Genomic DNA, 26828 nt, shown 5'->3' with positions numbered 1-26828 from the left:
GGCACGATAAGCAGTGTTCCCAGTTGCAATTAAATACTCTCTGACCAAGGCTGTCACAAGGTGTGGTGAGTCCCGGGGCAAAATATTTGGTGAGGCCCCCCCTTACCATTATTTGCACTGGGTCAGCGGTGGAACTTCGCGCAAACAGGAGACGTGGGAAATCTCTGTTTAAATTTACATGTAGGAAACCAAATATGGTTTATTACTACAACTGCAAATCAATTACAGCAAAGCTATATTGCTCTGCTGAAGAAAGGTTTATGCCCGACCAACTTTTGTATCATATACATAAATATATATAGGATGGCATGACAGCGTGTGGTGTGTGATGCCAGTATTAAGGAGCGCCCCCCACCTTGCCCCAGTGAGCACATTAAAACACACATCATTCACAGTGACAGATAGATGATGTACGGTGGAGGCTGGTGAATGTTTCAACTAAGGAAGCTTAAATGTGTGTGCCAATTTGCAGGATCAACAGAACATAGATGGGGAGCCCAAACCAAACAAGTGGTGGTTGAGAGGGGTTTTCACTCCCAAGAAAATGTTTGAAACATTGGGTTAAAATGGTACATTTTACAGCACTTTCTTTGAAAAATTGAGTAGAAAGTCATGCAGTTTGCAATTGGTTTTGTATGGTAGTACATGGAACAACCTAACAGTAACAAGTCACCAACCGTGCACAAAAACATTTTCCATTGCATTTAATGTCGCCTTTGCCAACAATATATGCAAGTATAAAAATATATTCATGCTGACTGTTCCCATCTTCATCCATGCAGGCTGCACCAATATATGCCAGTATTACCGGACTCCCAGTAAGTAAAAATGCAATGCCACAGAAAGTATACCCAGGCTGGCTGTGCACCATAAGTGTTATTATTGGCTAGACTGGCCTACATTCAATGTGGTCCAGATAAGCCATGTAGTAACACTTATGTTTGCTTCATCCTTGATGCATGGTCCTGTACATCAAGGGAAAAGCAAAACAAGGGATCGCAATGCCAACAGTTTGGGCTTTCATTTAGGCATGGGGAAGCACTGTGGCATTGGTATTAACTAGCCGTTGATGGTAGCAGGTGCAAAATGGTTTGAGTTTCCAAGCATCTAATAGCAGTGCCTAGCAAATGCCTAATACTTATGCACAATCCAAAACTATTGGCTTTGCCAATGCTTCTTATTAACAGGACTTCAATGAAGGATACACAAAGTGTTTTTTAATTGAGTTGCTGAAGACAGACCAGGTGAAGACATTCTTATTACACCAGTGGCATGTTTACAACTCCAGTTAATTCATTACCTCTCAGACGACTCCTTTGAGAAAACACTGGCAGGCACTTGGAGTGCAAAGTTTGATTGTAAGGCTGGATTAAAACCAGCTCAAAGAGTTCCCATGGGGTGGTATTTTGGGTGGCGGGGTCAGGAACTGGGTGGGAATTGCCATAGGGATTAGCATGGTCATGGGCAGTCCTTGGGTGGACAAATAACCAAGCAACACCTACAAGTTAAGTGTCCCGTTTCATATGCCATTTCTCCCTATCTGTACTCAGTGCTGTCATTGGGGCTGAACTTCCTGGATCCCAGATTCAGCAAAAAATGTCTCCCCAGGTCTCAGATCAGGCTCCACAATCCTGGGAAATCTGTGTACTATACATTTATTTTGGAATGCTGTGGTGCATTTGTCTTTTAAACTACGTTGGGCAGGGATCTAAACCGTGGTCGCTAGGTTCAGAAGTGAGACACTTAGCCACAAGACCACTTGAGAGTCTGAGTAGGAGCCCTGTGAAATCCCTTGTCAATGTTGCACTGTACTGGAAAAAATGATGTGCATTTTAATGGGTGCAGATTTTGTATGTTGCTGACATCATAAGAAATTGGCTAATTTTCTAGGTGTTCATGATAAATCTTCTGAGGGGTTAAGAGGCAAATGTTTATGGTAGTGACTAAAATACCTGTTTTACACCCTCCCAATCAGGGCCTTTCAAAGTTTTCAAATGAAAGGGTCTCAGGGCATCCCCCAGCAACTGCCACCATATTGTCAGTCAGCAGTCGTAGCACGGCAATATATTCCTTTTTCTATTTTTGTTCTCGGGCTTACAATGTGCTGGTTTTCCTGGAGACCTTTCTGCCATCACTTTGCACTCGATTTTCAGAAGTGTTATCAACTCATTGGGACTCATTCCGAGTATGGAGATAATCATGGCGCTATTTGCACCATGACTACCTCCCATACCGGTACCAAGTCCGACCTGGTTCAATGGGGACTTACCGGTCAATTCCGACCTTGGAGGGACCGGTAAGTCCCCATTGAAAAAAAACATTTCCCATTCCCATTTCAGCCCCCATAGGGCTCAATGGAAATGGGGAAGTATCTAATAACGGTACCGCAATTTGCGGTACCGTTATTAGCTCTAAAGTCCCTTAACGGGTCCCGTCCTTAAAACCTGTTCAGACCAGGCATTAAGGAAGGGACCCGCTAAGCGAACTCGGAATAGGGTGCAAAGGGATTACCAGCACCGGTGTCCTTACCGGTGGCGGTAATCCCTTTGCGCCCAACTCGTTATGAGACCCATTGCCTCCTAATATTGGATCCTCCACATCAGCAACTTGCTGACGAAGAAGAGTTTACAGCTCTTCAGTGGACATTTAGTGTTCAGTATCCCTGCTGGCTGGCTGTCTCATTATAATAGGTTGTTATTAACCATATCCTTGTCGCCATGGTAATTTATGCATACCGAACCTGCTCCCAATCTTCCACGCCCTGGATCTGCCCCAGTAAAAAAAAGTCAATTTCCACCACTGTCTGTACCCCAATGCAATTGTTTTGGCTTATTGGTGGCACTTTCCACCTAATAGCCCAAACTAAAAAGAATGCTATGCCCCCACCCCTAAATGTAGAGGCCTGGAGTGCTGCAAAATTTGAAAGTGGGGGCTGCCACACACACTTACCTACAACACTTTCCCCCAGACATTCATCCCCCAGTAACACAACTCCTTGCATGCAGGCATACAAAAAAACAGCATTGACTCACACATAAACACCATCATACACAGGCACATTTAATGTAGTACACATATATACACATTTAATTTAAACATTTTAAAAAACACCTTACCTTCATGCACCCTTCAAAAGTGTCAGAGCAGACCGGATAGCCCTCCTTTCACTCTGACAAATAGAAACACTGCCCGACAGGAGAGGAGTCCTCTCTTGTCATTCAGCGTGTCTATGTTGTCAGCTCAATAATGGAAGGCGGCGGAGCTCACTTCTAAGCCCTGCTGTCTGTCATTATTTTGCTGTTTGATGCAGAACCAAACGGCTCCTCAACAGACAGCAAAAACGTTGCAGGGGCTGAGAGAAGGCAGCCCCTCATGATGGTCCTGCCCCGCCCCCATGACGCGCTACCCACAGAACAACTTTACATTGCCTGTCGCAGTTCATCCATTCAAACACACTATACATAATAGCAATGTATGTAAATATGTCCTATGTAAAGTGATTTAGATTTAAGTGCTATAGAAAAAACTAATTATTTTTATTAGTTCATTTAATTGGTTTAATAACCAGGGGCGCCTCCAAAGGGTGGCCAAGCGGGGCCACGGCCACCCTTATAGAAAGGCTGGCCCCCCTATTGGCCACCCCCGTGAAAAAGCAACACATTTTTTTTTTTTTCGCACTGAACTGTGCATGGACATTAACATGCCCAGTTCAGTGCGAAAAAAAGGATTTATTTTTTCCTTTTTTGCTGTGTCCCACAGCCTTTGATGGTCTGGGGCAAAAGAATGAATTAAGGCATAAAAAATGTATGTCAAGAACATATAGCCTGCAGGACGGGAGTCGTTGCAACGTGTGTCCCACTGTATTCAATGCGTGTGTGTGTGGCCCATGTGTTGGGCAGTGCCGAGTGGCTCCAGGTTGCCTCTGTCTGTTTCTCTGGGGTTGGCAGACGTCACACCCATGTAGCAGCGTGCAGGCACCATGTCCAGAGCAGCAGACCACACAATAGATGTTTTGACCAGCTCCCAGAGGCACAGCAGTTACCCTGCACCCATCTATGTCTGCGGTGCTGGTGCACACACAGTCAGCGCCCCCACCGTCACTTCTCTTTTCTCGGCTACAACAGAGCCTATCCTGTGAGTGGCTCAATCAACTCCTTCTGTTTTGCCTTTTGGCTCTGGTGAGAAATGTTGCACTTTATTTCCCTTCCTGGCTTTAAGCTGAAGCCTAAATTGAATTACCTCAAGGCTGCCAAGCTCAAATTACAGGCGGTCCTGCAAGCGGCTAAGCAGGGGAGAGACAGCACTCCTGTGTATGGATGTAGGGGCGGTGGGACGCCTCCCCTAATTGGCCAGCTCCAGGTGCCGGTGGCTTGCCTGGGCAGGTCCCCAAATGTGAGCCCAGGACAGGGGAGTGAGCCAGAAGTGTGCGTTCCCCTATCCGCAGAGTGGTGCATTTCTTTGCACGCACCTAAGAAAGACGGCCCGGCAGACAGCAGCAGCAGGGGCCATGCAGGAACCGATGCAGGTAGCCCACAGCCAGCCTCACCTCCACACTATGGATCTCATCACTTTAAGGGGAGCCCATAAGCCACACTGCTCGTAAGCTAGCAGAGGTGCATTGCCATGACCTTGCTACCCAGGGCCAGGCAAGTTATACAGCTGCATTTCACTGCAGATATATCCCAGAGCCATTAAAATTAAAGCAAGCCATCTTAAATGTAACGCCACCATTCACTGGCAATGCATGGAGTCAAAGCGCCAGTGGAAAGGCAATCGCATCTCTTCAAGCCCAAAGTGAAACAGGAACATCATTAGAGAGCTGTGGAAGGGAATCCACTGCATTATGGAAATTATAATGTATTATGTATTTATACTGGACCCCTTCCTGCAACAGTAGTCTCACCTAGCCGAGGCTTCTCCCGCGCTGGTGTATTGTGCCCCCACGGCAGAGAAGCAGGTTATCACAAGTGCGGGTCAAGGAGGTAAAGAGAAACTCATGTGGTGTGCCCAAGGCTGTCAGTGGTACTGCATGCAAAGGAGACTTGGGCTGCAACGCTGAGAGATGATTCCACCAGGCAGGCAAGAAGCAAGCACTTCAGAGCTGAGAGGTAAGCAGAGTGTGTCTGGAGATACAGTCTGAAGAACAAGAGTATTCCTAAGAAAGTCTAACTTTTAAATTGCCTGGGTTTTTTATGCACACTGACAGGTGGTGACTTTACCTAGGTTGTGTTCTCAGTGAAACAGAAAATAATAAAGGAAAGATGTGTTGCTCAAATTTACAAGTAACATTCTTAAAAATAAATTGGGGACGACAGAAGAGCTGCCATTTCAGAAACTGAAAATAAGCCTTTTGGTAGACCCTCATTTTACCATCAACCTGTCTTCCCTAAGATTCCTTTGTGGAGACCAATGCGTAAAATGTACTGGGTGTATTCCCATCATAAATGCAGTCCAAAGAGAAGATACATCTAGTATTCTATTTCTACATAAGTCAAACCCTGCTGAGTGCACCATATTTGATAGGCATGTTGGCAATTAAAAACTTGTGAGTGAGGATTTAGAGGATTCTCTAGCTATGATATGATATATGATATTTTAGCTGTATCCCGCTCATACATAAGTGTTTCCGAGCGCGACAAGGCAAGGGAGGGGAACAAGGGAAGACAAAACAATGATCTTACTAGGCCCAGTGACACTGAGTACGCGCAAGTGCAGGGTGGAGCGTAGGGGGGGGAAAGTGCAAGGGAGATGGGAAAAGTGGAAAGGGCTGAGCAAGGGGTACAACAATACAAAAGGTAGTGCAGCCAGCAAGGTGGCAGGTGCAGGTGGTAGGCGGGTTCTCAGTAAATGTTTGGTCCCTTACAATCAATGTGCTCCTTTAATTTAAAACTGTATATTTGACTTTTCAAGTCAAAGTTGAACTATTCTATTTGAAGAACAATAAATTGCCCAACATGCATATACACATCACATATTCCTTACATAGCACAAGCAGGATTGTGAAACTCAAAATGTGAACCGTACTGGTATTAGTGTAAGCGCATCCGGTACATTAATTAGTTAACAGTTAAATAATCAATGGAATTATATCAATATGCAATTTCTTAACTCTCATATATACTTTGAGGCCGATTCATGGAAATAATGTGCGCGGAAAAACCGGCGCACGCGTGCGAAAATGCGCGATTCGCAGTGGCACAGAAAAAATCGCAGAAAATCGCACAGAAAACAGCGCACATCCATTCATAGAAGCACGGGCACGCGCGAAATGTGGGATGTGCGCTGAGAAAGTGCGCGGCACACGCTGGCGCACAGGTCATCGAACGGCGTGCGATAAGGCCACAGCGAATTCGCACATAGCGCGGCGCACAGAACAAAAGTAGGCGTAACACGGGGCGTCACACGCTGAATGGGGAACAACTCGTGAAAATGTGGGCATCACGGGGGAAGTACAGGAGGCAAGTGCGCAGAACGCCCACACGCTCGCCTACAACACGTATTCATGGAATCGAATAGGGAAAAACAGCGCACGGCCAAAGACGCGCAAAGGCCCATACATGTCCGCCACACGAAAGCAGGCGGTAGCGTCCCTGCGCAGGAAAAAAATGTGCGCCAAAGTCCTACACGCGCGAGAAGGCCCACACGCGATCGGGCCTGGGGGAGCGTGTGCGTGTATTTCAGGGGTGCGCGTGAAGTTCCACACGCGATTGGCCTGGGCGCGTGTATTTCAGGGGCGCGCGGGTGTTTTCCAACGCGATTGGCCTTGGCGCGTGTATCTCAGGGGTGCGCGAGAAGATTCACACGCGATTGGGCCTGGGGGATCGTGTGCGTGTATTACAGGGGTGCGCGCGAAGTTCCACACGCGATTGGCCTGGGCGCGTGTATTTTAGGGGTGCGCGAGACGTTTCACATGCGATCGGGCCTGGGGGAGCGTGTGCGTGTATTTCAGGGGCTCGCGGGTGTTTTCACATGCGATTGTCCTGGGCGCGTGTATTTCAGGGGTGCGCGAGACGTTTCACATGCGATCGGGCCTGGGGGAGCGTGTGCGTGTATTTCAGGGGCTCGCGGGTGTTTTCACATGCGATTGTCCTGGGCGCGTGTATTTCAGGGGTGCGCGAGAAGTTTCACACGCGATCGGGCCTGGGGGAGCGTGTGCGTGTATTTCATGGGCTCACGGGTGTTTTCACACGCGATTGGGCCTGGGGGAGCGTGTGCGTGTATTCCAGGGGTGCGCGAGAAGTATCACATGCGTATTGGCTGGGTACGCGAATCCATTGGACCAAAGGCCCTTACAGCGCAGGCACGTCTGTGACATGAACTGCACGCCCTAGTATCAGCACTTGTAATAGGTCCTTAGCACGTATACGCGGAAGTGACGTTGGACGTGTGGTCCGGTTTAAAAGGTACGTGTAGGACGTCATTTCCTTGTACGAGCATTTCGTGGAGAGCGAGTGGGTGAAATCTGTACTTCTTGTCGGTTCACACGCGAATTACTTCACAGCGTTTCGAGTTCGTACTCCCTGTTACCTCTGTCAGTTTTTATTTTTTCTCTTTTTCTCTGGACCTGTTCCCTCAGACAGCGTTCACTTCTCCTGTAGTCCTGTCACCTCAGACAGCGTACAATTCTTCTTTTGGCGGGGGTGTTGCCAATGCGTGCGCGCGCACTTTTTCCAGGCAGACGGTGAGTTGCGCACCTATTTTCCAACAGTGCTTGCCCCGTGTGTCGCGTACCCCTCAGAGGTCATTGTAGGCTGCGTGTGACACGCATACGTTCATTATTGTGTTTCTGGGTGCCACAGCGTAGTGCATGTTTTTGTTTCCACTCACGTGGTCTACGAGGGGTCGCTTGCACGCCATTTTCTGTTATTGGGGTGCCTGTGCATTGCGTGACCCGTCATCTTTCCCCAGGGGTTCCATTCAGCCTTGCAAGTGCACTAGGGTACGAATACCATCTAGTACCCTACCCGTTTGACCCCCAATTGCCCAGGACAATACTTCCCTGCTACTCCCATACGCACAGCTACATCAGTGCCATGTCTGGGAGGTGAGCAAGAGGTAAGGGTGGCAAAGGTGGCCGACCCTCAAGAGGTGGGCGTGGTGGGCGCGGTAGGGGACGTGGCCGGGATTTGCAGGCTACCCCTAGCACCCCACGTGTGGAGGACCAGTCAGGGAGACCCATGCCCCCCCCATGGTTGAGGAAAACGTGGCTGACACCATCGATGCTCAGCCCTTGTTGGACCCGTCCATTGTGGCACCTGACCTGGCACAGGCTGACTCCGAGACTGATTTCCAGGTCCACAAGTCTAGGCCACGGGTGGCCGTGCCAGTCAGTGTCACCAGGCCACGTGTATCAGGGGCAGCCATGTCATCTGCTGTCCCAAGTAGGCGGGGTGGGAAGGCTGCAGGGGCAGCTGCAGCTCCGTCCACCCCAGCTCTGACTCTCCCAGCCAGGACAGTGTTGGTCCCAGTCCGTCAGTCTGAGGTTCCCCCTGTCACTATCACACTCGAGCTAATGCCTGCAGGAAGTCAGATGGTCAGTGTGCCATTGCACACTACGACACAGTCCACCGGTGCTCCTGCCCCGAGTGGCCAGAGCGGCATATGCCACTCACAGTCCCCACCACCTCACAAGAGGAAGAGGAAGAGTGCACGTGCACTACAGGCTGATGCCCCAGACACGGCTACACAGTCCGGCACGCCGAGGAAGCCTAGCTTCAATGATGCCGAACTGAATCAACTTGTGCAGTATGTGTCCGATCATGACGCCGAAATGTTGAGCACTCCAGGGTCTAGGATCACACCTGCTCGCCGTCAGGCACACTGGCAGGCCGCTGCGGACAGCATACGTTCCCTTGGGTTTATGAGGCGCACAGCTACTGAGTGCTACAAGCGATGGAATGACCTGAAGCGCAGGGCAAAGAGTAAGCTGGCCTCAAGTCATGCCGCAACTCTGGTGACTGGAGGTGGGTCTCCAGTAGAGGACATTGAGCTCACTCCACATGAGAATGTCGCTGGGACCTACGTCACAGAGGAGCAGATCCAAGGTGTGGGAGAACTTCCAGATTACGAGGCATTGTCCGGTGAGTGCACATGCATGTGTGTGTGATCCATGTGTACGTTGCATGTGGGAGGGGTCCAGGGTGGGTGCCAGGTCAGGGTGTGTGTGCCTGAGTGGTTTGGGTCACCCATGTGCTTCATCCAATGCATTTTGCCCCCCGGGATTTGGGTATTGCAGTGTCCCTTCTGGCCACAGCAGGCATTTGCCACTATATTGCGCCAGTTGACCTTGAAGTGGCAACATGCAACAACATTGTTCCGTATTTCGCTGTGCACGTTCGGGCTGATTGTAGGAATACCTCCAGTTCTATTGCACATCACTCTGCCCTATTCTCACAAATATGACATGCCTATGGTACATGCCAACTGTGGGATGGCACTGCTAGCCAGCATGCATCTGATGTGTTGCCCTTCCATCTTGGTGTCATCAGTGTCTGACATTTACCTCCCCTTCCAGCTCAGTGACAGTGCATGCATGGGAGGGACATAGTCATGTGGGACATGTGTCTATCAAGTACATTTCCTGTAGCTTGTCTGGCCTATTTGTGTGCCATGGTGCTAATGCCTGTTTCCATTTTCTGTCTTTCATGTTTTTTCAGAGGATGACGCACTTGATGCTGTTGAGGGTGAGGAGATGGTGTTCACCCAGGAGGGATCTCTGATCTCCGAGCACGAGTGGGGGACGTGGTGTGTTGGTGGGTGAGAACCCACTCCTGCTGCAGGGCATTCTCTCCAGGGCTGTATATGGGTGCACCTCCCCAGAACTCTTTTCAAGTGTTGATTCGGATGAGACCCATGTGGATTCGCAGGTATGTGTTCATGGAAGGGATACTGTTCTGTCTGACCCACCTGCACCAGGGGTAGAGCCCACAATGGGGATGTCAGTGTTGGTAGGTGCGCCTGTGGTGGTTACGGATGCATGGCCACACTCCGCAACATCTGATCCTGTTCCTGGGCCAGCAGATCAGAGGGGAAATGCAGTCCTGCAGCCTCAGGCAGTGCCGACACAGCGAGGCGCAGTTCGCCTTGCCCCAGACAGGTGTGGTGCCCGCCAACGCGGTGGCCGTCCGCCACCTGGCAATACCGTATGAGAGCAATCCATATATGGTATGGCCAACCAACAGGCAGCATCATCAGAAATGATTGCTCAAGCCATGGACAGGGTGGCCACTTCCATTGTCCCCCCAGAAAGGCAGAGGGAGCTACTTCAGCAGGCAACAGCCTCCATTTGCCAATCAGTAAGGGAGCACATGTTGGCATCCAACAGGGACAGACAGGCGGCCCTGGACAATCTGAGGGAATCAATTTCTCTAGATGCCCAGGGACAGAGGGAAGCCCTGAGGGGGGAGGTCCAGCACCTCAGGCAGACTCTACTGGACCTTGAGGCTTCCACTGTCACCAGGACAGAACAGCTGCTGGAGCGCGTCACCCGTCCGCTCTCGGCAGAGATGCAGGCAACTCGTGCCGAGGTCCGGGCAACATGTCGGGTGTTGCATGGGGATCTCCGCACCATATCCCTCCAGAACGAGGCCTTCAACACCCGCATGCTTGCTGCAATGGAGGACCACACCAGGGCTTTGCGTGGGCTGCCTCCCATAGCACCACCACCTCCTGTGGCAGCAGCAGAGGTCGAGGAGAGCGAATCCAGCAGTGATTCTCCCACAAATTAGTAGCCGTGCAGGGCATGAGCCCATGGAGGTGTTTTATTTTCGCAACATTCACCCAGGTGGCTGTTGGTGAGCATCCTGTCCTCGGACCTCCTGGGTGGCCTCCCCCACCCCCCTAGCCCCCACATGGCCATTTTTGATTTTTGATTTTTGATTTTTGAGGTGCAGTGTGTTGCCTTGTGTGGCTCCCGTGGGCTTCCACTGTGTTCCGTTGGGCACATGCAGGCTTGTCCTGAGTTTGGGTTAGATGCTTGGGTTTGTTAGACACACACCCCTCCTGCTTCCCGTTTCCATGGGCTTGCAAAGGGTGTGCCCAAGTGACAGTGAATTACACAGTGACGTTGGACTCCCATGAGCTATGTGGCCAGTCTGTAGTCAATACTGTGTATACATTCCTAGTGCATATTGTAGTAGTATTGTACACTGCATGGTGTATTGATGTGTGCTTGTGCTTCCATGTCTCCCTCCTAATTTGCAGGGTCAGTCCTCATGTCTTCACAAGCCCGTCTACTTTGGAGATGGAGTTCATGTTGTTAGCAGTGCACTCGCAGATGTGGCTGGCACCAACACTTTACAGTAAGAGGTGGTCGATGTGATGGCATCATCAGGTTGTAGGTCAACATATCCTTTAGTATTTGGTCATGTTTGTTGTTATTTATACATGTATGTGGGCATACTGTGTGTGGGCAGTTTCCATTTGGGATACTGTACTCTGTGGCACTTGTGTAATGTTTGGGGTATGAATTTGTTTGCTCTCACATTGCATGACATGCCATGGTGGAGATGAGCGTGGGCCTGTTGGCAGGTGCCCCTCACTGCTGGGGGGTGGGGGTGCAGGGGGACATGGATGGGGCACTGGGGGGGAGGTGTTGGGTGACATGGCACTGTTGTCATGTACTATCTTCGATGGTGGTAGTGATATTGGCATCATTGAAGTGTGTCTTTTGATGACACAGCATTGGTGGTGTTTGTGTAGGTAGGGTGGCACACAATGGTACACTTCCAGTTGTACAGTCTCAGGCTGGTATGGTTGTGACAGGTGACTCTCCATTGAGGCATCATCTTTGTCAGAATGAGTCATCATTGATTGTCAGCTGGTATGTGCCAGGGCTGTGCCCACTCCACAGGGGTGTGATTTTATGTGAAGTAATCAGCCACCAGCTGCGTGTGGGCTGCCTCCCCCCGTGCCCTTTCCCCTCCCATGCGCAGCGGGCATGCATGTGGTTGGGGATGTGGGGGCACCACCATGTCCACGGCCAGGCCCCGGCGTGTTGCAACGTTGTGCAGGACACATGCTGCCACTATGATCCTGCACACTACTGGGGGAGCGCATAACAGCTGCCCGCCAGAACGGTCAAGGGAGCGAAAGCGTGACTTGAGCACTCCGAATGTACGCTCCGCTATGCCCCGTGTTGCAATGTGGGCTGTGTTGTATCTTACCTGGGGTGGCGTGGTGGGGTTCCGAATTGGCGTCATCATGTGGGTGCTGAGAGGGTAGGCACTGTCCCCTGGGGAGGTGGTGATGGGTATCATTAGTGGGGTTGCGACATTACTCAGTATCTGACATGCATGCACGCGCAGTGGCATTCATACTCACCGAGCAGCCATGTATCGCCATGCCGCCCAGCTTCTATGTCCCGTTTTAGGGTAGACATTCTGTAGATGAAGCTGTCGTGGGTTGAGCCTGGATAGTTTGCATATACTGAGGTGATGATTCCCTTGGCATCACATACTACCTGGACGTTGATGGAATGCCAGTGCTTGCGGTTTCTATAGATGTGCTCAGTTGCCCTGGGGGGACGTAGAGCCACATGGGTGCAATCAATGGCGCCTAGCACTTTGGGGAATTGTGCCACCCTGTAGTATTCCTGTGCGACAGCCTGCCTTTCTGCAGGTGTTCTGGGCAGGTATATGTGCCTGCGGACTGATGGGCGTGCAGTGATGATGGCCAAGACCTGGTGTAGGCAGCGTGACTGGGTGGCCTGTGACACCCCCCCCCCCCACTATGGCACTTGTCCGCTGAAATGATCCAGTGGCCAAGAAGTGCAGCACATTGAGGACCTTCTCCAGGGGGCTGAGGGCTTGGGAGCAAAGGGTGGGTGATGTGAGGTCATCCTCCCACTCACTGACCAGGTCGAGTATAATGTGAGGTGGAAACCTGTACCTCCCATACACCTGGTCATCAGGCATCCCGAAAAGGCTGGTTCTGGGTGTGAAAATTCTGGCCCGGACTATCCTCCTCCTCCTGCGATATCCCACGGCCACTGCTGCTAGGAACGGTATATTCATCCTGGCGTCTGAGCTTGTTTGTTGTTTGCGCGCACTTTTATGCTGTGCGGGTCAACGTACGCCTGCTTCCTGCTGGCGTACGTGCTTCCGGATTGGCCACGTTCGATTCCATGAATACGTGTTGTAGGCGAGCGTGTAGGACTTCCCGCGCACCCCTGAAATACACGCGCCCAGGCCAATCGCGTGTGGAACTTCTCGCGCACCCCTGTAATACACGCGCCCAGCCAAAACGCGTGTGAAACTTCTCGCGCACCCCTGATATACACGCACCCAGCCAAAACGCGTGTGAAACTTCTCGCGCACCCCTGATATACACGCACCCAGCCAATACGCGTGTGAAACTTCTTGCGCACCCCTGATATACACGCACCCAGCCAATACGCGTGTGAAACTTCTTGCGCACCCCTGATGTACACGCGCCCAGCCAAAACGCGTGTGAAACCACCCGCAGGCCCCTGAAATACACGCACCCCGCTCCCCCAGGCCCCATCGCGTGTAAAACCACCCGCAGGCCCCTGTAATACACGCACCCCGCTCCCCCAGGACCCATTGCGTGTGAAACCACCCGCAGGCCCCTGTAATACACGCACCCTGCTCCCCCAGGCCCCATCGCGTGTGAAACCACCCGCGCACCCCTGAAATACACGCACGCAGCCCAATCGTGTGTGAAACCACCCGCGAGGCCCTGAAATACACGCACGCAGCCCAATCGTGTGTGAATCCACCCGCGAGGCCCTGAAATACACGCACGCAGCCCAATCGCGTGTGGATCTTCCCGCGCACCCCTGAAATACACGCACGCAGCCCAATCGCGTGTGGAACTTCTCGCGCACACCTGAAATACACGCACACGCTCCCCCAGGCCCGATCGCGTGTGAAACCACCCGCGAGCCCATGAAATACACGCGCCCAGGCCAATCGCGTGTGGAACTTCCCGCGCACCCCTGGAATACACGCACGCAGCCCAATCGCGTGTGAAACCACCCGCGAGCCCCTGGAATACACGCGCCCAGGCCAATCACGTGAGAAACCACCCGCGGGCCCCTGGAATACACGCGCCCAGGCCAATCGCGTGTGGATCTTCCCGCGCACCCCTAAATTACACGCACGCAGCCCAATCGCGTGTGAAACCACCCGCGCACCCCTGAAATACACGCACACGCTCCCCCAGGCCCGATCGCGTGTGGGAGCACCCGCGAGCCCCTGAATTACACGCGCCCAGGCCAATCGCGTGTGGAACTTCTCGCGCACCTCTGATATACACGCACACGCTCCCCCAGGCCCGATCGTGTGTGGAAGCACCCGCAAGCCCCTGAATTACACGCGCCCAGGCCAATCGCGTATGGAACTTCTCGCGCACCTCAGATATACACGCGCCCAGGCCAATCACGTGTGGAACTTCTCGCGCACCTCTGATATACACGCGCCCAGGCCGATCATGTGTGGAACTTCTCGCGCACCCCTGAATTACACGCACACGCTCCCCCAGGCCCGATCGCGTGTGGAAGCACCCGCGAGCCCCTGAATTACACGCGCCCAGGCCAATCGCGTGTGGAACTTCTCGCGCACCTCTGATATACACGCGCCCAGGCCAATCGCGTGTGGAACTTCTCGCGCACCCCTGAATTACACGCACACGCTCCCCCAGGCCCGATCGCGTGTGGAAGCACCCGCGAGCCCCTGAATTACACGCGCCCAGGCCAATCACGTGTGGAACTTCTCGCGCACCTCTGATATACACGCGCCCAGGCCGATCGCATGTGGAACTTCTCGCGCACCCCTGAATTACACGCACACGCTCCCCCAGGCCCGATCGAGTGTGTAACCACCCGCGAGCCCCTGAAATACACGCGCCCAGGCCAATCGCGTGTGGAACTTCTCGCGCACCCCTGAATTACACGCACACGCTCCCCCAGGTCGCATGTGTTACTTCTCGCACTGGTGCAGGGTTGGCGCAGCCCTTTGCGATGGTTTTGCGATCTTGATGGCTTTTCCTTGCGCGAGGGCGTTCTTGGGGGCGTAACTGGCGCTGATGCAGGGTCGCTGCGATACTCTGCGCCACGGCTTGTTTTGGAGGATTAATCCATGAATACGATGTGCGCTGAAATGGATTTTATCGCACGCGGCTGGCGCAGACATTCGCACGGGAACACTCTGCGCCAGCCACGTGCGATACTTTTGACTGTATTTCCATGAATCGGCCTGAAAGTTTTCAACTGGACTATATGCTGCATCGGCATAATAGATTTCCTGAAATTCAGTTATGTGTTTGTTTTGGTGTGCCACCCCAAGATTTCCTTTGGCCTCATCAGGCCACCCCTATAAAACATTTCTGGGGTGCCACTGTTAATAACATGCCTAATACCATACCTGAGTTTGGTTTCTAAGCGCAAACCTGGGATTTGAACCTCTGTTGCTCTGCTGGTCTTGTTTCCAAGATCAGTGTGTTGCCCCTGTGCTATCCTCAGTCCACCACCTGCCCCACAGTCCATAAAGCCTTAACTTGCCATGAGACATGCATGCACAAACTAACCACCCTGTCCAGCATCCTTCCACAAACAATCCCTGTGTATAGTCATCCATCAATCCCATCTATCATCCACAAACAGTTAAATTGTTGCAGCGGTGTTTCTATAACACTTCCCAAAATAAAATCGATTATAATATTTGCCAAGTTTGCACACGTAATAGGAGACATCCATTTGTAAAATGATACTGTGAGTAAACATGTTTAATAAATAGTTTCCCTCAAGTACACGGAAAATCGCCACTTCATTTTGTAAGATGCCACATACAATATTGCACAGCAGTTTAAACAAATAAAAAACCTGGTACATCAAGTCAGGCTGGTGAAGAGCAGGGATGGGACCTAGCATACAGCATCGGCTGTAATAAAGTGAGACGTTCGCACGCACCTCAGCCAGGGTCGGACTGGGGCATACAATTGTCTCGGGCACCAATGAAAAAGTGACCCCCAGTTGCAAATTCCAGTTAATTCCTCTAGTGATAGATTGTTTGAATAGTACCCAAGGGGGAGTTTTTAAATAAAATGTGATGCAAATTGTGCAATTTAAAGAATTTGTATTCAGCAACACTGGTGAAAACTACTAGCCGCATAGTGAAGTACCTCATCAAACTGGCCCACATTCACCAACAAAAACTGGCACACACTAGCATTTTGCGTTTATGGTTCGGGCATTGCCGGTATTGCCCTATAGGCCAGTCCAAGCCGGACCTCAGCTATCAGACTGCAGGACATTTTGATTGTGTAATATCCAATGTTTCCAGGTGGAGTTTTGTGCGAGCCTGTCTTTCCGTGCATAGATGTTCTTAGATTGCATATACAAATATTTTCTATGGTTGTTTTGCACTAGAACTCCCATAAGCCGTAGCTAGCATACCTAACGGTTCTGTATTATGGGAATTGTAGTCCAAAACAGGAGGGAATCTAACATAGACTGGAATACTACAACTAGCATTGCCTGTACTCCAGCTGATCACAAATGAGCTCGCATCCACCAAAGCTCTGTTCCATGTTCTTCCAAGTACCTGTTCTAAGCAGGGCTAACTGAGTCTTCTCATTAATTACCAGGAGTGCCCAGACCAGATTTCATTTTCAATGTATTTCATATGTTCTTTCTGATGCTCAACAGCTCTCCCAGCTCAAAGTCAAACCTGGAGTACCTTGAAAAAGTGTGGTGGGGGACCAGGGGAAGGGGTCGAGGTCTCTTGTATGCTAATGGAGTGGGGGGAATTAAGCAATCATTTGCAAAAGCTGGATTAGAGGTCTAGCCAGCCGACTGCTACCCCTGGCATGACGGAATGCAAGGTCTCAAACATGGAGAGGGATTTTCAGGCTATAATATTGGAAAGCTTCAAAGATCAGTAAATAAGAAAGACCTTGGATTTATTGCACCTAATGACATCTGCTTGTAAACAGTTTGCAAAGGCCCTGGGGAGAGCATCAGAGTGTTAAGCGTAGAAAGAAGTACAACCAGCAGGGGGTTACTGGTTGTAGAGACCTGTATAAGGAAGCGAGTATTACACACACGCCAGAATCCATTCATGTCAGAATCCAGGATTGATAGTTGCAAATGTGATAGGCCACTGGCCAGCAAAAGAAAAAAGTACATTTAGTTAACCAAAGTGGTCACGGGACTCAGGGGAGGGTGCTGCGAGGCCCCCCAAGCGCGAGGCCCGGCGCAGTTTGCCCCCCCGAATCCCTCTCGTGACGGCCCAGTCTCTGACATGCAAATATGGCGGGGAGGGGGGGTTATTGTAATTGTGAGCACTGCTTGCCATGCGAGCATGGCAAGCAGCATGTACAATGGATCCCTATAGCAGGCGGACCACAGAGGGATCTTCAGCATTTGCACTGGCATGAATATTCATGATGGTGCAAATGCCGGAGCATTTGTATGTTGGAGAGGAAGGAAGGAGGCGGAAACGCAAGTGTGAGCATGGCTAGTGGTGCTCACAATTAAAATCAAAAACTGACTGGCATGGCAGCATGCCAGGCATCGTTTACTCACTTTGCACTGTGGGTCTGATTGTTGAATGATTGCTCGTAGGCAACAGCCCACATGAGTGCACACTCCCAGCAGCCGACTTGCGAATATCCACGAAGGGCCCAATCTCCCACTGCTAGTTGGCAAGTCCACACAACTGTATGTTTGTAATGCTACTGCCGAGATGCTCCACTACATGTCATTTGGATTTGCTATGACTAAAATAAGAATCATATGATGGAATTCGCAGCAATGGCATATAAAACACCTGGGCTGAATAAGGAACATGTTTTAAGTAACATTTAGAAAATATTTACATGCATCGACCATTTGGAGTTCTCCCTGAGCTATTATAAATCAGCATAACTAGCAACTTGAAATGTCACAAACCTATGTTTCAACATAAAATTGTGAATGGCACTGGTTGCTTTAGGAAATAAAACATCTTACTATGTTTACTTTCTAGTGAATATATTTTACCAAGACTGGCGAGGTGTTATAACACAGGAACCTTTGAACATAAAGTCAAAGTCACAGTTAAAAAATAGTGCCGGCCAAACAGACGGCATGGTGTGTAGAAGAGACATCTTAAGAAACAACAAGCAGGCTGTGGAGTCATCATTCCATAAGGTAAGCAATGCCACCATGTTTCTGTCTGTCTGCCACAGTCTTGTGCTCTTTATTGTTTAAGGCCATGTGTTCCCCGTGCAAAGCTTAAGTTTGCCAAAGCTTGCCAAAGCTTCATATATTTCCGTCTAGACTTAATGGGCCGTGGGCTCTCGCTCATCTGTAGTTAGGCACTGCCTCATCCCCTCACTACCTACTGATCTTTGTCACTCTACAGAGTGCCTGAGCGAAATTAATTCTTTATTTGCTGATAAAGTCTCTGAAATTAATGCTGAGACCTGCAGCAAAACGGTAATCTCCCTCTTTCGTGTTGGTCACGCATATTCCAGACATTGGGGGTCATTATGAGTTGGTCGGTAAGGGACTACCGGCACCGGTAAGGAGACTGGTGCCGGTAATCCCTTACCGCCCAATTCCGAGGTCCCTTGGCGGGAACCGTAAGGAACGTGTGGTCTGACCACCCGTCCCTTACGGGTCCTGCTAAGGGACCAGGGCGCTAATAACGGGCTTGCTAGTCACAAGACCGTTATTAGCGCCCTCCCCATTCCCATTGAGCCCTGTAAGGGCCCTCTAAGGGCTCAATGGGAATGGGGAATGGTTTGTTCAATGGGGACTTACCGGTCCCTCCAGGGTCGGAATGCAACGGTAAATCCCCATTGAACAAGACCGGTGCCGGACCGGGTATTGGAGGCAGCCATGGCGCAAATAGCGCCATGGCTACCTCCAATCTCGGAAGGAGGCCCATTGTCCCTTTCCTGTTTGATGGAAACTTTCTCAATCTTCTCAAGCTTACCTCCTAAAGGGATTACCCAATTCACGCCTCATTACAAACATCCTGCAATATCGATTCAGCAATGTAACTGAAGAACACTGTAGGATTTTACATGTGGAGGTGATGTTCATAGATTTCTGTTGCTAAATAAACAGCCTCATAAAAATCACCAATGGCGTAAATGCTTTTAGAACACAAGGACACTATCATGTGAGGCCAGGCCAGAAAGCTTTTTTCTTTTTGAATTGGGCCATATATGTTATGAGAGTGGAGAGGGCAGTAATTCACTGTTTAAATTAATAGAATACAATGATCCCTCTCATTAGTGAACTGGAAGGTGATCTTGGCCTTTAAGTTAGAATGAAAGAGAAAGGTGAGGCCATCCTTCCCCACTTCCTGTGGAATGTGGCAACAGACCCAGCCATTCCCTTTTACGTTTCTAGGACAGTTTTAGGCGAAGATGAGCCTCTTGAATAAAGGCTGTGGATGCTATAAGCTTCTGCAGGGGGTGTCAGCAGTATCTGCTTTTCAGTTGGGTGACTCAGTTCAAATACATCCTTTTTGATGGCATATGTTAAACCTCTCCTCAAAAATATCACCAGAGGCACAGATGGAAAAACAGAGAAATCGACATACAAGAGCCAAATGCTGGAACCCGTAGAAGCCAACAACTCTTGATAATGCACAGTTAGGATTCAGATCTATGAGAAACAGAATCATCACTCACATCTTTCTGTGACAATCTCAAAATCAACACAGACAGTAACACCACCTCAGCCCCAATACTCTTGCATATCCCAGCAGCTTTTGACACTGCCAACCACTGATCATTAGTCAGGGGACTACAGGAAGTTGGATTAAAAAATAAAACACTTCAATTAATGAAACCTCAGTTAATGCTCTTGCAAAATGACCTGTGGAATTGTGCAAGGAATCAACCATCCTTTTTAGGGTGATTACACCATACATGCCTCATTACTTTTTAATTAAATCTGCTCTTACTGCCTTTTGTACTACTCAGTTTTAATCTCTCTATTCTACCAGGTACATGTCCCAGCCGATTCGAGCAAGGACAGGCCCTACTGCTGCTAAAAAGATGTCCCTGGATGCCAGCTATCTGAATTACTTCTATCTGATAACCGGTCTCTATTTAAATGGCAATGCCTTGAAATAATACGTCTTCCATGCTCATTTCTCACCTTTGCAAGCAAAGACCTGTCCAACCATACCAGGTTATGGATGGCATCATGGCAGTGCAGAATAAGTGTGGATGTGTGAACTACCATCCACAGGCTGGTGCACCATGTCCCCTCAGCAGTCTTCGACATGGTCAACCAAGGGGTAACCCTTTCCATCAAGGCTGACTGAACACATCATATTATGGGTAGTGCTATGGATTGTTTCTCCTCTTTCTTGTCTGGGAGGTCTCAGTGGCTTCTGGTGCAAACCATCAGGTCTGACGTCATCCCCATACCTTATGTATTAACTCATAGGTTGATTTTGCCACCTACTCTTTTGACTATATATATATATGAAGCAACTGAGGTGGGATCTCCCTCCACCAGGATACAGATGACATCCAATTATACTTTAGAGTGTTGTCTTTTACTGATGTCCATCCCCTGCCGAATTTTCCTGATGCCTTACAAGACTCGTTGACCCTTCACCCGCTTAAACTTAACCACTCTAATAACAGAATTCTCCTATTCAATCCATTGCGCTCCACACTTCCTGTCCAATCTGGGCTTAGAACTGTGCCCTTGATTGGCAACACCCCCAAATTTGGCCCGGCAGCATGGCCTCATGGTTTCATCCTTGTTTAAATGTCTTACAAAGATTAGGCAATATCCCATGTGAGAGAAATTGAAAGACCCCCAACCCCCAGCTGAAACCAGTGCCATCAATTGTATATGTCATGGAAGGTCTGTAGAGAAATGAGGGACAGGTGTAAATCCTGAGAGCGCATTCTCTCACAATAAGTGTATTAGAAAAGAAGATATAAAAAAGAAAAAAAAACAACATATGTCACAATTTATTACAGATCAGTGTCTTGTGGAATAAAATCATTTTTGCACACACATACACCGTGTCTGCCCACTATTGTAACTCAAGAAAACCACACTCCTCGTGCCAGATATTGATACACTCCAAGTACAAAGTGCAAAGGAAGTAATATGAAAACAAATACAGGAGGGAAAACTGCATAGCTGTTTTCAACTCTGATTGTGTAATGTTGACATTATTGCTGGTTAGTTGAAGAATGTATTTTTATGCCAATATTTTACTCCAATGAAACTTTAGGCAGATTGGTTTTGGCAATAATGCTTCTTATGGATAATGGATCAGTACTCATCATGGCCTTGTATACAATGAAGAGGGTTGCATAATGCCTCGGACAATCCCTTCAGTGGTATATACAAAGTTATTCTCGGGTACAGAGTCTCATCCTTGTGGTAGTTCATGGTTCCCATCAGGTCCTTAAAATCAGTGAAAATAAAGGACAGAAACACAGGAGGAAAAATACAACCAGACAAGCAGATACTGTATACTTCAGTCACATAAACTTTAGTGCAAACAAATTCCTAAAAATCCCAAGGAACTGTGGATGCTGAGGTGAATACCTGATCGAGGATCATATTTCCAGAGTTTAGGTAGTGACTCCAGGAAGACTCAGACTTGTTCCAAGTGGCAACTGAGTTTAGGGCTGTAGAGAAGGGGATACACTAAGTAAATAAGGCACAAATAGCTCTAAGCCGCTTAGTGTTCGGTTCTTGTAATTTTTCAATGAAGGTGTGTGGAGAAAAAGACGTCCTAAGAAAACATCCCTGAATATAATACTGGTAAGGGATGTACCTGATAACAGTGATCAGGAAAGGTAGGATCTAGATGTTGTCTTCAATTTCAGATGTGCATGACAGTGTAGATTCAGATTATTGGCATTCCAAACCCAGCTCATGTTTCCGAGTTTTAGAGTTGTACCCTTTTATGTACACATGAGCTCTGAAAGAGAAAAGGAAAAAAGAAAAAAGAAAGGAAGGTTCAAGAAACTGTCACTAGAAATGTGTGGAGTACTGCTTATTAGCAATCTTTTAGATTCCTTTCCTTCGCCTTTGCAGGAGAGCAGACAAGTCAGGTTAACCACTAAAATGACCTAATTTGAGGGGTAAAGATATCCTCCCAATAGGTGTACAAACATGCATTTAACAATGATTATGGAAAATCAGACCTTCCGTTCTCACTTGTGACTTGTACTTAGTTGTTCAAGTCTTGATGAGCTCCAGATTTGACGCCATGTTGATGGACTTGCCTGTTTCCATGCTGGCTGCTCTAAAATCTAGCCTAAGCTTGACACCTTATCCCCAGGACCAGGTAATTTGATCACATCATTCCCATCCACCATGCTTTACACTGTCTTCTACCTATCTCAAAGCAAGCTTGCCGGTATCACTTTTAAAGCAGACCTCTTGGCCCAACCAGTGTACATCATGGAGAAACTCTGGTAGTTCTAGAAGCACCCATCGCAAGGATGAGCATACGTTGGGCGTTTCCCAAATTTGGACTCTTTCTATAACCGTTCATCCTCAGCAGCAGCCTCTTGTCTGGGGAAATCTCTCCCTCCCAACATCCATTGTGCCCCCGATCTCCTTTCTTTTCGAAAACTATTATAAACACTTTTTTGTGTTAATATGACCTATGGTGGCTGCTATTCGTGAGGGGTGTAACATATACACAATCAAACCCTTGCATAAGGCTTTTATGCCTTCCATTCACATCCCGCCCCATTTTCAATCATTTGTATGGCAGAGAGGAGGGGCGTACACAACTTGTATGTCCACCGACCCCCTTCCTCTCTGTCATACAAATATTTACAATATCTGCATGGGCATGGATTTCCATGTCAGCGCAAATGCTTTGGATTTCTATGTGGTCCGCCAGCTGTAAACACCAGCAAAAAGCAGGAGGACCCTGTAGGGATCCATTGTAAACACTGCCTGCCACTGTCTTTTAGCCCATGGCTCCATGAAGTGGACCTATCTATATCTGGTGCACTATAGTACACACATAATGTATTCATAAATAAGGGAGTACATAAATAATATAGAAGCAAAGGGGGAGAGTATGACGCCATATTCCATGTGCTTTAGAGTAGGGATATAGTTGAACAGACACATGTGCGCAAAGGTTGAAATCAACATTGCAGCTGCAATGAGGGACATGTATTGATTGCGTCTCCTGTAAAGACTTCCCAAAAAGGACAACAAAATACATACTTTTTAAAATCTATTTGCTCAGACTTTGCAATCTACTGGAAGACACCATTTTGTTTGCAGAACAACCTCTGTCTTAAAAATGTTTAAATTGTGTCCTAAAACTGTAGAGTTTTCATTACACAGCTCCATGGGGGCATAGATGGCTTTTAATCTGACACACAAATCTGCATGTCATCAGTTTACATTTACAGTTTCCTAGTCTTTGTGGTTTAATTTTTTATTTTCACAGTAATCAAACAAGAACAAAATGAACAGTATTCCATGAAATTCACACATATGAATGAGTGAGTGAGTGAAAACAAAGCAATCAATTCGTCACAACCAATCCAAAACATCATACAAACATTAAAAATAGAACAAGAAGGAAGAAAGGAAAAAAGAAAAAGAAAAAGAAAAGGAAGAAAGGAAATAAGAGCGCAAGTGTAGGAGACAGAGACCAAGAATTTCAATGCAAGATACTATACATCAGACAAAAGGGCATTACAAAAACCATTACACAAACCATAGGTATTATACAGAACATGAGCGTTCAAGGGTAAGTATATAATACCCCAGATCAAAGATCAGATTCATCCATAGGCATCAAGAAAGCAGCAGTTTCCTAGTCTTGTCTCGACTCTCTCTTCCTAATTGTTTCTAGAAATGTCTCACTACATAATTGAAAGAACAGAAAGTATATTCCATTAACAAATATGTTAGCTTCATATACAGACTCATATACAAAATATCAGTCATGGTCACAAACTATTGTCACAACCCATGGCAAAGTGAGGCATTGAGAAAAAGAAAACAACCACCATGGCCAAACATTTTCTCTGTGTTAATTGCTAAGGCTGCCCAAGGATTAGATGACCAACCTACCACAGAAAGACAATACAAAGAAGGCTTGTGCCCAAGAATGTGAGACACAGTTTATCCTGTCTAGTCTACATTTATGAGTTTGGAAAATATCTACTGAAGCCAGAATCCAGTACTTTAGCAACAATTGTACAGGCAGAGTTTATGAAAGAAATTGGATCACAGTTGTTTATCGCCATACTTTCACTTCCTTCTTTTTGAAGAACTGTTATCATGGCCGCCCTGCAGAGCTACCGACTTGTTTCAATTGAAGATAATGATTTTAGCAATTCAGAGGTTTTTGGTGCCATGATTTTTTAGAAGATTTGCGATTTAACTAGAATGAACCCAGAAGCCAGAGTCTCAAAAGGCATTGCACACTACTGCGTCGTGTGACGTGCTGTTAATCAGGCTTCCAGGTACACTTTCTTCAAAGCACGAACAGATGGAGCTAGAGCCCACAGCAGGTAAGTCGGGGTGGCCCATGGGGCTGGAGGTGGGTCCGCCGTTTGGGGGCTGCAGGGCGGATGGGGAATGGTGCGGGGGGGTCACCCCGAAAGGGACTGGGGGAGGGTTGGTAGTTAAAGGCTGAGTGGATGCAACTGTTATCATCTCGAATCCTCAAGGTCAGCCTTTTGTTAGCGGCCTTCGGAAAAAGATCCATGTGAGCAAGCTTCTAAATCAGTAGGTAGTCCATCCATTTGGGGGCTGTGACTTTTTTAAGGATGGAAATCTGATGAAGCACTTGGGCAGCTAACCTCTCTGAGTCTGATTATTTGCTGGGAGAAGCCACAGGGTCACCCCGACTTACCTGCTGTGGGAAGGTTTATGAAGATAAATGTAAAATCTACAGACCTGCAGTTCCCCTATCTGATGCGATCATCTCACTAGAAGTATTACACATCTTAGCAACACTGTTTATTTTGGCCCATGATTTAAGTCAGGAGGCCGGAAATCTTCCTTATTTATTAGCTCCATAATAGTAGTTAACTCTGATGGAGAGTGGGTACAGGATGCTGCATTAAAGGAACCCATATTGAATTATAGCCAAGCTTTAAGGAAGCTAATCAAGTATATGCTGGGGCAGGCTGTAGCTGCATATATTCTTTTCCAGGTGCTGATGATCCGTTTTCTATTACTTACCCACCAAACGAACCATGTGATCTCTCAGCACTGCCTCTTAAATGTGCCCCAGTTAATATGACGGCTAGTTGTGATAGGGATCATTAATAGGAAATAATTCTCAGGCAAATAGAAAGGATCAGGCCTTAAAATCATTATCTCTTTAAAAATCCAAATAAAATATTTTGTTACAGAGTTTCTTGCTACACAGAAATCCTTAGATAATTACTGAAGAATGATCCGAAATCACAATTGCGCTAACAAGGGCATCCATCAATGATGGAAAAGCAGTTTGTTGACACAAATGTAGTCCCAGCGAGACCGTGAAGCATGGTCTGGGGATAAGAAACTGAATACACATTTCTCTTAGTGAAACAACCACCAACATCCCACAATATCAATTCAGCAATGGAACTGAAGAACACTGTAGGATTTTATATGTGAAGGTAATTCTCATAGATTTCTGTTGCTTTTAGAAGACAAGGACACTATCATGTGAGGCCAGGCCAGAAAGCGTTTTCTTTTTGAGTTGGATCATATATGTTATGAGAGTGGAGAGGACAGTAATTCATTGTTTAACTGAATAGCATCCCGTGATCCCTCTCATCAGTGAAATGGAAGGTGGTCTTGGCCTTTAAGTTGTAATGAAAGAGAAAGGTGAGGCCATCCTTCCCCACTTCCTGTGGAATGTGGCAACAGACCCAGCCATTCCCTTTTACGTTTCTAGGATAGTCCTAGGCGAAGATGAGCCTCTTGAATAAAGGCTGTGGATGCTGTAAGCTTCTGCAGGGGTGTCAGCAGTATCTGCTTTTCAGTTGGGTGACTCAGTTCAAATACATCCTTTTTGATGGCATATGTTAAACCTCTCCTCAAAAATATCACCAGAGGCACAGATGGACAAACAGAGAAATCGACATACAAGAGCCAAATGCTGGAACCCGTAGAAGCCAACAACTCTTTTGATAATGCACAGTTAGGATTCAGATCAATGAGAAACAGAATCATCACTCACATCTTTCTGTGACAATCTCAAAATCAACACAGACAGTAACACCACCTCAGCCCCAATACTCTTGCATATCTCAGCAGCTTTTGACACTGCCAACCACTGATCATTAGTCAGGGGACTACAGGAAGTTGGATTAAAAAATAAAACACTAAAAATAATGAAGCCTCAGTTCATGCTCTTGCAAAATGACCTGTGGAATTGTGCAAGGATCAAGCCTATCAACCCTCCTTTTTAACATCTTCATGCACTCCCCCCCCTTGTGAGGATCATAAAAAGCACAGACTCACATGCTAAAACTATGACATATGTCATCTTCAAAACGACCAGCAACAATGAGACCAATTCCGCTCTCAGCAAGTTAGAACATGGAAGACCGAAAACAACCTAAAATGAAACCTTGACGAAACAGAAATCACGGGAACCTCCCCAAATGCAGTACCATAGGCTCCACTAACTTGGCCTTTAGGAATGAGTATCTGCTCAAAAACCGCAGAAGTATTCAAGAACCTCGGGATCCATATGGACAATGGACTCACCCTGGAACCACAAATCAATGCACTTGAAAACAAATGCTTCTACTGTCTTCACTGAGTCAGACAGATAATGTAATTCCTCACCTTTTCAGGACAGGATATTTGTTGCTTGCATAGAACTGATCCTCTCAACAAT

The 26828-nt window shown here is 48.0% G+C and overlaps 1 protein-coding gene across 2 annotated transcripts in view; it reads left to right on the top strand.

Moving 5' to 3' along the window:
- Nucleotides 1–26828, top strand: part of IQCM (IQ motif containing M) — a 1823621-nt gene that overhangs the window by 1006786 nt on the left and 790007 nt on the right. For both annotated transcript variants that reach the window (XM_069631255.1, XM_069631254.1), the window contains exon 6: nt 17988–18151. In XM_069631255.1, the coding sequence (XP_069487356.1) occupies nt 17988–18151 (164 nt within the window). The remainder of the gene's footprint in view (nt 1–17987; nt 18152–26828) is intronic.

Source organism: Ambystoma mexicanum, chromosome 6q (genome assembly GCF_040938575.1).
Source record: "Ambystoma mexicanum isolate Mex_15411 chromosome 6q, UKY_AmexF1_1, whole genome shotgun sequence".
Taxonomy (NCBI): Eukaryota; Metazoa; Chordata; class Amphibia; order Caudata; family Ambystomatidae; genus Ambystoma; species Ambystoma mexicanum.
This window is presented reverse-complemented; position numbering and strand designations above follow the sequence as displayed.